The sequence below is a fragment of the Camelus bactrianus genome, chromosome 31, assembly GCF_048773025.1.
Source record: "Camelus bactrianus isolate YW-2024 breed Bactrian camel chromosome 31, ASM4877302v1, whole genome shotgun sequence".
Taxonomy (NCBI): domain Eukaryota; kingdom Metazoa; phylum Chordata; class Mammalia; order Artiodactyla; family Camelidae; genus Camelus; species Camelus bactrianus.
Window position 1 is genome coordinate 18,561,294 of NC_133569.1, and position 12,221 is coordinate 18,573,514.

Genomic DNA, 12,221 nt, shown 5'->3' on the forward strand with positions numbered 1-12,221 from the left:
GATGGATGACAGGTGATTCACGAGGTCTCCGGGGATGGAGTTTGGGGAAACAGAACGGCCCAGCCAAATCAGGAACTGCATCAAATCTGTTAAGGCTCCCCAGTGGCCCTCAAAACGTTTGCTAGTAAAATACTACCCTTGACCACAACATTCCCACTTGGCATACATTTCAGATGGGAAAAACAATGGGTTCAATGGAATAAAATGAGGTAGGGTGGAGGCAGCAAGTATCTGTGGCCTTTGAGATGCAGCGAAATTTATTTGTAAAGCAGGTTAATGACCTTCGGGCTTCCTGATGACATAAAAGGCAGGTTAAAAAAATTGCCACTTGATTTCTGTATCAACTGGATTTTTAACAAATTAATTAATTAATCGATTGATTGATTTTTAATGCAGGTGCTGGGGATTGAACCCAAAACCTCATACATGCTAAGCATGCACTCTACCACTGAGCTATATACCCTCCCCCCTCAACTGGATTTTTTAAAACACGCTCTCAAAGATGTCCATCTTAAGCCAGATTTGCCAAAACAGGCCAGCAGACACACTCTTCGGCATACTCCTCCACTTACGCCACTCAGATTTTTTTTTTAAGTGCCAGAGTCATCATTCTGGTAACCTCGAGTTGTATAACCCAAGTTTCTCAACTCTTCAAGGCCAAGCTCAAATCTCATTTTCTTGATGAAAATGTTTGTGACTGCCTTCAGCTTGGGTTAATTTTCTTACCTTTGGACTCCCAGCGTGCACAGTGGTCACAGGCTTCAGCCCCCCAGTTGTGTCTCACCATATAGTAATATCTTCTGATTATGGGTCATGCTTTTTCTGTCTCATCAACTGCCTGGTAAGCTCCTTGCGGCTGTGACAGTGTTTTCTGTAGGCCTCCACTGTCGGTGACACAGTGCCTGGGAAGGTCCAAAGATATCTGTGACTCACTGAAACCCAGCGCTGTCTGGTGAGGGTTAAGAAAGTATCTTCCTGGGACTTATGTCATTAATGCCACTGCCCCTCCCTTGCTGTGAGCAACTCCAGAACGCCCCACATCTGTCTCAGCAGCAATCAGCTTGGCGTTCTCTCTATGGTATTTGATCCTCAACTGAACAGAAAATGTAGCCTCAGGGAATATGAAACAACAGTGATTGCTAAGAGTTCTGGGAATTCCTTAAAAAAAAAAAAAGATGACAAAATCCATACTTATGGGGTACGTAGTTTTTTAAGGTAATCTTGGAGACTCTGGAGTCTAGTAACAAAGAAGAATCTGGGCTTTAAATCTGGCTTGAAAATATGATGTGTGCCAGGAATAAAGAGGAAGGGAGAAAGAATTTGCAGTAGCCAATTTGTTTGTTCTCAGCCTGGGTTGAATTATGGAGGCTTAGACAAAATTGTTTCATCAGATTCTTCTTGCCAAATGTGAGGATTAGCCAGTGTATAAAAACATCAGTGGAGTATTTCTCCTCACAGTTACGGACTCCAAACCTGGTTGCCCACCACAACCAGAAGTCTGTCTTGATTTTCCCTGTCCCTTTAATGGTCTCCGTGTCTCTTGCTTTCTTCCACAGGTGGAAAATAAAATCCCACATAATAGTTATGCTTCGGGAAAGCTGAAATAACATATATAGCAACCGAACGCTTATAAGGGGAAAGCACACCATGAATTTAATTCCATTTCCAGATGTAAAATGTCATAAAGAATTTTTTTCCATACTTGGCCAAATGACAAGAATTTTCAAGACCATTTTATTTAGCTTGGTGCGCGCATGTTTGTAAGTACGTATCAGAGTCATCCACGTTGAGTGGGCTGTAAATGCAATGTATTGTAGCTTTACTAAGATTAAACCATCAAAGACCCCACGTTTAGCTTGGAGGCACATGACCCTCATGGACACGGAGGAGAAATATGTCTGACTAATGGTAGAATTGGGTGTGTTTCCAAAGCAAGAATTTTGATCCAAATAGGGAGATTTCCAACCAACATAATTACTCTCCAGTGACTACAGACACTGGGATTCTCGTCTGTTTCAAAGAGCAGATCATTTAGTCGTTTCACACATTTTTCATTTTGCCCCCCCTTTTTTCTTTTACCTTCTTGGCTGAGGCTTAGGGTCTCGGTAGGAACACCTGGGCATGGGCTGAGAAAGGTTGGCTAGGACTAAGATCCAAGCTGGTCATTCCTCTGATTTATGGCACTCAGCTAAATCAGACAGTTTGAGCTTGGAGAAGGCTAGATTTTTTTTTTTTTTTTGTAAAAGTCCCTTATGGCACATACCATCATTCTGATACCAAAGAAACAGTTCTTCTCTTGGAAAATTAGTCGTACAGGCAGATTAACGGATGTGTCCACCCAAAGGGTAACTCCCACCGTGGCCTTTTATAGGCAGGAAAGAACGCTTTACAACTCAGCTCCTGCTTTGTATAAATTATTAGAGCAGGGGACATGGGAGTGCTTTTGGGTAATGAGAAGAAAAATATAATTTGAGAGAACCAATCCGTTTCCTTGAGTCCCTTTAGCAGATGGTTAACACAGTCGTAGATTTTGTTCTTAGAACTTTCTTGTCCTTTTCAAGGGGAGATACATATTTTTAAAATTCATGTTTCTAATTCTGTATAATCAGCTAGAAAACTGCCATTTAATTGGGTGATTCCAAATGGAACCTACACGGTCACACCCCAGTTGGTCTATGTTTATTGATTTGGCCTCACCAAAAATTAGAGATTGCACTAAGCAAAATGAGGAGTGGTAAAAAGTGAAAAACTTTTAAAAATGCAAGTGAAATGGCGGGGTGGGTATAGCTCAGTGGTAGAGTGCATGCTTAGTATGCAGGAGGTCCTGGTTCAATCCCCAGTACCTCCATTAAAAAAAAAATGCAAGCAGTTTCAACTGATCCCTACTTTTCTTTCTTGGAACCTTGACTTAAAGATACCACATCATAAGTGGTATTTGCATGAATGTCACTGACTGTTGCTTTTGTGTTGAATTGCAAGGTGCCAGTTGAGGAGAGCTGTAATCTACCATGGCTTGGTTTTCAGATCCTCAGGCTCTCCTGTTGGAGCTTTGAGCTGAAATACAGATACACCAGCTATGAGAAACAAATGAAAGCTGTCACCAGTGTCAACAGCAAAAGCCGGGGGTCCATCCCACACAAATTATGGACATCTGTATTCCTAATTGGCATCCTTTTGGGCCGTGCCAGGAGAAAGTCAGTGCCAGGAGAGTCTGACAGCTCTAGAAAAGACTAAGTCTTAGGTTTAGGTGGTGGGAGATGCCGATGAGGCACGGAAGTTCTTTTGTATGCAGTACTCTCCAGACGCTTGTTATAATACTTGAGACTTTCAGCTTCAGGTACCTCCACCCTTTGTCACCCTTTGTCAGTACTGCATTCGCTACTCCTAACACAGATCAGTTTGTGATCTTAGGAGAACAAGTGGATGGTTCTGCGATCAGAAGATGGTTGGCAAAGATGCCTACAAATAGTTAACAAGGTAATGGTAAGAAATGTTGACCTTGATTTGTTTAGCTAAGATGTAAAGATTTTTGAAGGTCAAAGGTGTCCTTGTGTAGTGTTTTGGAGTCTAACTGTGTCTGACCCTCTAACATTAAGCTGCTGTGGCCTGCAGTTTTGAAGAGTGAAGCAAACCAGGGGGAAAGAGGGAAGGGGGAGAGAACAGGAAATGGAGTGAGGTGTTTCAGGAAGTTGTCAGGGGTTGACTGATTGATTCCAGATGGAAAAGGTCAGCCTTCGTGACCCAGGAAATACTCACTAGGGGAAAGAAGCTGGCTGGTGGAAGGGGAAGGCCTGGGAGGGAGACGCTGTCGGAATGCACGTTTCACTTCCTTTCGTCTTCAAACCTTTAGAAACATTAACTTCTCTGAATAGAATAATATCGATGTTGTCACTGTTCATCAGAAAACAGTGAAGGAAGTTAAATTCGCAGGTTTGAATGTACCAGTTGCATCTTCGCCTCCGTCATGCAATTCATTCTTCCAGACGGAGGGCGAATATTTGGAAAAGTCAGTATTTGTGTGTGTCTCCACCAAACAAGTCTGGTTGCACGTGGTGGAGTTTGTGAACTAAATCCTTTACATTTTGCAAATTCAGTTAAATTGGCAGGCTCTCCTGGATGCCTCAGAGCCTAAGATATTTGGAATATTAAAAACGAGAGCTTGCCTCGTATCTATCTATATATATATACAGGCACACGCACATACATTTGGACATAATTTAAAATCTTGTAATAAATTTTGCAGACACTGAAATAATTCAGGTTAATTCCCTTGCTGTCATGAGGGGCCCACGCTGGCCAGCAAGAGATTAAAATTTATTTCCATTGTTAATAGAAAATAATGAAGTGCATCTGAACCATCAGGGTATGTCATTCGGGAAATGTTCTCTTTGGAACCGAGTCTCACTCCACCCAAATGGACAATGATGAAATCAGCTGGCTCAAGAAAGCCCCATATTTTGTGGCAGGAATGCACGCGGAGCATTCAAGTACAATATAACAAGGAGCTTGTGGAATGAATTAAAGTGGTCTCAGAGAGAACGCTCGTCCCGGCCACATAACCCTCGGAAAGGCTGGGCTTCCCCTCCTCGTGCCCAGTAAAGCTCGTTAGCAACGAAAGCCTGAAGCCTCTCTCTCTTCTTTTTTTTTTTTTTTTTTCCCCCAGGGATGACAGCTATGTCTTTGAAAACCCATTCACGCACACAATTTATAAAAGTGATCTGACTCCTCTTTTTCCACTGCCTTCTATCATTTTCGGAGGGTGGGCATGAACAGAGGTGAATGCTTTTGACCTTCATATTCACCCTGACCCCGTGAGCGGGAGACTCAGCCCTTCCCTCCCTCCGCCTACGATGCCGTCCTGTGCTCCGCCAGGAGTGCTCTGCCGGGAGGGCCCTGAGAAGAGCCTGTGCCGTGTGCCCTTGCAGAGGGTGACGCGTGTCTGTCCCATGGTGGCCGCCGCATGACAGGAACTTTCTGGAAGGCCTTTCCCCAGACTCTTAACATGTTAACATGGGCACAATTGAAAACAGACCCGGAGCTAGACAGGCTGCATCTGACTTGTGAGCAGTTCTACTGATAATAATTTTCTGAATGTTAGCAGAGTTTCCTTTAAGTTCATTCTGATGTCGTGGCGAGGCAGGGACACCATCCTGGTAGTGCGTTGACAGGTGAGGAGCTGAAGTGTGGAGAGACACTGGCCGACCAGGAACACACTGTCCTATCGTCTTTGAATCTCCAAGCCCTGACACAGTGCCGGACACATAGCAGGAGCTCAGTCAATGCTTTTGGGTTGATAACTGTGTGGAAAAATTCGTGTATGCCACAGTCATGCCCGTGACACCAGGCTAAGTGAAATGCTTTGTGGACTATACACACACACACACACACACTATATATACAATTTTTAAAGCTACCATCTGAAACTCTATTTAAGATAAAAATCAGGAGAATATTGCCTTGGCAAGGGGTAGTGGGTAGGATGGACTGAGAAGCAGCACAAGATAACTTTCTGGGGAGTTGGAGATGCTCTATATTGTGACATATGTGGATTACCTGGGTGTATCCATTTGTCAAAATTGTGCAGCTAAGATCTGTACATTTCAATCATATAATATCCCTTATATGTGGAATCTAAAAATATGACCCAAATGCACTTGTTTACAAAGCAGAAAGAGACCCACAGACATAGAAAACAAACTTAATAGTTACCAAAGGGGAAAGTAGTGGAGAGGGATAAATTAGGAGTTTGGGATCAGCACACAGAAATGATTATATGGACAGAAATTACTAATAGATAAGCAACAAGGTCCTACTGTGTATCACAGGGAACTATAGTCAATAGCTTGTAAAAGCCTGTAGTGAAAAAGAATATGAAAAAGAATATATATGTATAACCGAATTAGTGTGCTGTACACCAGAAACTAACACAGCATCCTAAATCAATTATACTTCAAGAAAAAAGAAGAAACAATTTTTAACACTTGTACATTTCAATGCATGTAACTTTCACTTAAAAAAACAAAAAGAGGATTCGTGTTCATTTTGTTTGCTTGAAATAATTCATAGTAAAAACATTTTAAGTGCCATCTAATTAATCTTTCATATTAAGAGGTAAGACAGGGTCAAGGTTTGTCCCACCCCTTCATTAATAAGTAAGGAAGGGGTGGCAGAAAAATTCCAAGTAGAATATTAGGGGGTTTAATTTGGGTGTGGACAGGAAGAGCCGTTTTTAAACACAGCTCCTCATTATGTATCCATTCAATGCCTTTCCTCAAAGAGTCCATCCATATACATACATATGTAAATATGTATGTAACAAGTTTCTTTCTCAAAAAACAAATTTGCCATGCCTAACTAACAAGTAGACTTGTGTGTAAGAGGACCCACTTTTCTGGGTCAGGGAGTAGGTGGTGGATGTGCTCAAGCCCACACATTCCTGCCACGCTTTGCCACTCTCTCACTTGGCTGATCCCCCCCTCTGTGAACTTCTCCCGCGCCCCTGATCTGCAGCACACGCGGAGCCCACTCTCCTCTTGTTCTGCGTGCTGCTTGTTTTCCTTCTTTGCCATGTTTCTCCAACCTGAGAGGAAGCTCTTTGAGGATAGAGACCATGACTTGTAGCTTTTGGGGTTACCTAGCCCCTAGATCGCCCTTGCTAGAGCCTCCCCAGAACTTAGACTACAGAAGAGACTCAATGAGTAATGTCCTCGGTCCTGTCGACTGGTCAAAGAGGGCAAGGGCGAAGGAACTAGGACGAGAACTCATCCAGAATGCTCTACATTTATTACCTCATTGTGTCCTCATTTTATCTCCCGCAGCCCTCAAGATGGGCATTGTTGCATGTGTTTTACAGATGGGAAAAGTGGAGATTCAGAAAGGTTAAGCAGTTTGTCAGAGGTTCTGCGGTAGGAAGTTGTACGCGTGGGATTTGAGTTTAGTTCTGTCTGACTTCAAATCCAGGCTCTTCCCCTCGGCCACACCCATCCCTTCCCTTTTGTCTGGTTGGATACTAAAGGTCCTACAGTTTCAGCACTGAAGTCCAGCAACCTTATCTCATTACCAGAAGTCTGAGCATCTCGGTCGCTGCTCTCTGGTGTGGGGGACACCACATACCACTCATCAGGCAGCACACCCATGCCCAGGGTTACTGGAGCACTCGTCACATGTTCCAGAACCCATCCCCGAGCTCGGAGAAATGGCCTCTCAGCTGGATTTCCATCTTAGCTTCCCGGTCGCACACCGCTGGCTTCTTGTTGTGACTACAGCTCGGAGGTCATCTGGGAATAATCGTCTGAGTCCTTTGATAGAGATGAGGTTTCTAGAACCAGCCGGCAGATTGCCGGCTTCCCCACTTCATCATCTGGGCATAGTCTGAATATGTGACAATACATGGATGAAGGGCAGCCTCTTTTTCCACAAAGCTCCGCCCTTGTTGCAGGAGGAGGAGAACCCTCTGAGGTGCTGAGCACCTGGCTCATCCCGAAATTCTGTTCTGTCTCTCCTTAGCCATACAGAGGTCTGGCAAAACAAGATTCTGCGACTTTTACGATTTTTATGTGACACTAACTCCACGCCTCTCCCCACCCCCATTTCCCTTGAAATCTGCAGGTCGTGTTGTCAACAACGGTGAACGTGGATGGACACGTGCTGGCTGTTTCCGACAACATGTTTGTTCACAACAACTCGAAGCACGGGCGGAGGGCAAGAAGACTGGACCCGTCGGAAGGTAGGGCTGTCCGCTGTGCGGGCTGAGGACGACGGACAAATGACGGTCTCCACGAACTTCCTTGTTTGGATTTCAGTTCATGTCTCTGAGAAAGAGTCGGGGAAAGTACCCAAGACCATGTGGGTTTTACAATGAAGCTGTGAACACTGACTTCTCCCAGCCAGTGCTCAGGAGCCCGTGCCTCACCAGCTCTTCCGTTTGGTTCTTTTTTTTTTTTTTTTTCCTAGATGGGCATTTCAGGCAAATGTAAGCCTATGACATCTTACTTAAACAGGAACGTTACCGTGCCAGACATGTATGAGTAAGTGTCAGATGTGCCCTTAAACAGATTGTAGGCAAAGCAAAACAACGTGCAGAATGAAACTGACACTAATTGATTTTTGTTTGCTTGGACAAGAAGAAATCATGGTCTGCTCTGGGTAGTTTTCCAAGTGCATTAAAGTAATTAGAAATACCTGTAACTGTTAAACTTCAGGTTGTCTGAAAAAATTAAAGTGTATCGAGGACGGTAACTGACAAACTTCAGTAAATCGCATCTCGGCTCTCCTTCCGTCCACGTGCCCTGACTCATCGGTGTAGGAAGCTCTTGTCAGATGGAGTGAATGGCTCGACGAGGCTCCTATGTTAGTGTGATGTCTTGCTGTATGCTGCCCACCAGCCCTCACCCCCAGCCTGGCCCTTAAAAATGTGTCTTGTATCATTTTAAATAGGAATTAATGAACTGAAAGAAAATGATTGAATCAGTAAAGAATTTGGAGTGGTGTTAATTCTCCTACAGTGGGCACTGAAAGGGGAGAAGAAAATCCCAGGGTTCAGAGCTAGGAACCCATCCAGTTTCTTTTGACTGATTGGATGTGATTGACTGGCTGTTCAAAGGGGGCTCGTGTTTTTGGAGTCCTGCCAAAGTTCTCCTCCACCTTTGACCCTGTCAACTTTGGAAATGGAGTGATGGATTGACTTTAGTTATGGCCTGAAAACCATATTGGGTTCCTGTTGGGATGTAAAGTCCAGAGGCCTCGAACATATGGAAGAAGGAGGGAGAAATCCTTCCTGCAAAGTTAGGAAAGTGATTAGAAATTGTCTCTTGATAGAGCTGGGAAAAAAAAAAAAAAACCCTTCCACTATGATAGATTTTGCTTTCTCATTCTCTCTCTAGCACATTAGCAGACCTTGTAAATCTTAACATCTTGGGGCAGAGGAGGTGGGGAGAGAAAAGGGATTTACACATTTCCAGTGTGATCAACTTATAAAAATATGGGGAAAAACAACAGAGCTTTAAAAACACCCTTCGCACAATTAGCCAAGTGTTTTCTTACCTAGTGGTCAACTCATTAGGCTTTAATGACCTGGTGAAAGCCAACAACCAATTAGGGAATGATGGCAAGTCAGCAAAGCTCAACTTGAACTTCTTAGATGACCAAGAGCTTTCAAGAGCTGCCAGTTCCCGAACTCCCAAATTCAACCACCAAAGGACAGGCCTGACTTTTTCTTCCCTGTCTTCTTAGCTACCCCCTGCATCAAAGCCATTAGCCCAAGCGAAGGCTGGACCACCGGAGGAGCCATGGTCATTATTATTGGGGACAACTTCTTCGATGGCCTCCAAGTGGTGTTTGGGACCATGCTTGTATGGAGCGAGGTAGGCAAAGGCAACTCACTTCCCTGATTTTCTTTGCCCCAAAGATTACTCTGACCTGGGGAAACTAGTAATTCTTGTAGCATCAGCATCATGAATGCACATTATTAAGTACCTACTACGAGCGCTGCATCAAGGATTTAAAGACATGTAAGCCACAATTTATTGCAGGCGGGGATCCCTTAAAAAGGTAAATATTCATTGCAGTATTATTTGTAATTGTGAAAAATTAAAAATTTTCCAGATATTGGATAATAGGAGATAGGTTAAATAAATAACGGACATTCCACCATTAAAAATTATGTTTGAAAAATTTCTAACTTCACAGGAAAAGGGAACATGCTTATGCTGTACTATTAAGTGAAAAAAAATCAAGACAACAGTGTCTATGGATGTAAAACCTAATTATAGAACACACATTCACAGAAGAGTATTGGAAACACACCAAAGATTAATAACGGTTGTCTCTGGGTTATGCACTGTTAACATTTTTCTCTTTATTTTTCTGTAGTTTCCAATTTTTCTACTGTGATAATGAGAAAAACAACAAGTTACAAAAAGATGTGTAACAGTGCTCATCTGGCTGTGGAAACTGCCAGATCAGTTTATGAGGTCACAGCCATGTAGGAATAGGGGGAGGGAGCTATTACAGGGACGGGAATCCAGTGGGCACAAGAGGTGGGAGGGATTTGAACTGGGCTGGTAGGAAGGAAGGGATGGGTAGGTTGAGTTGAAATTCCAGGGTGAGAGAGGGGAGCACAGGAGACACAGGGACAGGGTGTTCAACGCGTTTGGGGTGCCATGAGTGCGCCAGTTTGCCCCGGGCAGCGGGGACCAGTGAGAGATGCTCGGGAGCTCAGTATCTCCATGATAACGTGTATAACAGGTATTTTCTCTGCCTGCTTGTTCACTTCTCAGCTAATAACTCCTCATGCCATCAGAGTGCAGACACCCCCTCGGCACATTCCCGGAGTAGTAGAAGTGACATTATCTTACAAATCCAAACAGTTCTGCAAAGGCGCTCCAGGGAGGTTCATTTACACAGGTGGGTGAGAAAATGATTGCAAGGGAGGCTGGCTCCTGGTTCCCCTTTGCTCTGGTTCGTTGTCTCTCTGCTTTATAATCATTCTGACTTCTCTAGGTCTCTCTACTAGTGTGGGAAGAGTAGATGGGGTAATGGGCATCGAATGGGGACATGTAAACCTGATTCTCAGTTTTACATAGGCAACTTCTGCACGGTCTGGGAGATGGTCACGGCAGCTCATTTCAGGACAGGAATTTAGCTCTGCTGGAACCGTGCTAGAACAGACTTGTATTCAATCAATCAGATAGAAAAATTTGACAAAGTTGCTGGCGATAACTACATTTTCTTGGAAAGGATTTAAGAAGTTGCCTAATGATGCTGCAGAGTGATTCAAATTATTTAAAAATTTTATGAAAGCAGACATTATCTGTCAGTTTAATAGTTGTTGAATGCCTACACTGTGTCTACTACTTTTTTCCCAGGTGGAAAGTACGGTTACATAGAAGATATGGTCCCTACTGGGGAATGTAGAAACTATTGCAGGAGGCAATGGTATATAGCACAGAACAGCTGGAGAACTAGAATATTCATAATGTTGGGTATTTCCAAAGAATGGGTTACAAGTTTCAGGAAGAGTGAGTTTAGTATAGACTAGAGTAGTCAGCTGGGGTTTCAAGGAGGAGTTGAAATTGAAGACTTATTTTTAAGGATGGGGAGGAGTTCGGTAGGCAGAGAGAAAAAGGAAGTGCTCGAACTATGGGGATGGCATGTGCAAAGGCCCAGAGGTTGAGGTGAGCAGGTGCCTGGAGGAGAGAAGTCTGGGTCAACATTTAGGTAGAACTTAGATCAGAACTTAGCAGAGATGAGCTATAGGTGGGGGTAGGAAACCATGAAACAGCTCAGAAGTTCTGTATGGTACCCATAGTAGTCGAGTTCACAGAGACAGAAAGTAGAATGACGGTTACCAGGGCTGCAGGGCTGAGCATGGTGGTTGTTTCATGGGTATGGAGTTTTAGTTTTGCAAAATGAGAAAGTTCTGGAGATGGTCAGCACACCAGTGTGAATGGACTTCACACTACTGAACGGCACGTTTAGAAATGGGTTAAGATGGTAAATTTTGTGTGTATTTTCCCACAACTTTAAAAAATGGGGGGGTGGGGTGGGAAATGGTCTTCTACAGGAGCCAGAACTTAATTTGACAAGATCTAAGATGACATGGATGGTGCCCACGTGAGAGTGGGTAACTCAAAGTTTTTATCTTAGGAAAAACACATGCTGTTGACATAAAGACCCACTTAGTCGGGGGGAAAACTGAGAGTAGGAAGATGAATTAGATTATTGTTACTTTGAAGAGAACATAAAGGGGAACAGAGAAAGAAATACAGAAATCAAGAAAGGATATCAGACATACGATGAATTTCTAATAATGTTATTCTAGTGTATTCTTGTCTCCTTTGGACTTGCCTATGCTTGTTTAGGTGGGAATGTTGATTCAGATATCAATTAGGAGTAGACAGAAGAGGGTGATTTGGGGTATATATTTAAAATTTTGCCTTTGAGTTTTCTCCCTTGAGATAGGCACATCTCGGTTGGGTTACTTTTTGGTCAATCTCTGGAAGATTCTATTGCAGTTGCAATAAAATATTTACTATTCCAGCTCCCCAAGGACACAGGTTATTCCATCAGTCACAGGAGTATTTATTACAAGCCTACCATGGGCTGGCACAGCTCTAGGCTCTGGAGGTGGGCAAGATGAAGTCCCCTGTCTTCATACAGCTCGCACTCTAGGGGGTGAGAGAGACAACAAAGAAAGTGCGTGACATAATTTCAGACAGTGA

The 12,221-nt window shown here is 43.5% G+C and overlaps 1 protein-coding gene across 1 annotated transcript in view; it reads left to right on the forward strand.

The window, feature by feature from the left end:
• EBF2 (EBF transcription factor 2) overlaps nt 1-12,221 on the forward strand; it is a 184,115-nt gene that overhangs the window by 134,375 nt on the left and 37,519 nt on the right. The window contains exons 8-10 of the mRNA XM_010948633.3: nt 7,609-7,726; nt 9,232-9,362; nt 10,278-10,404. Coding sequence (XP_010946935.2) covers nt 7,609-7,726; nt 9,232-9,362; nt 10,278-10,404 — 376 coding nt within the window. The remainder of the gene's footprint in view (nt 1-7,608; nt 7,727-9,231; nt 9,363-10,277; nt 10,405-12,221) is intronic.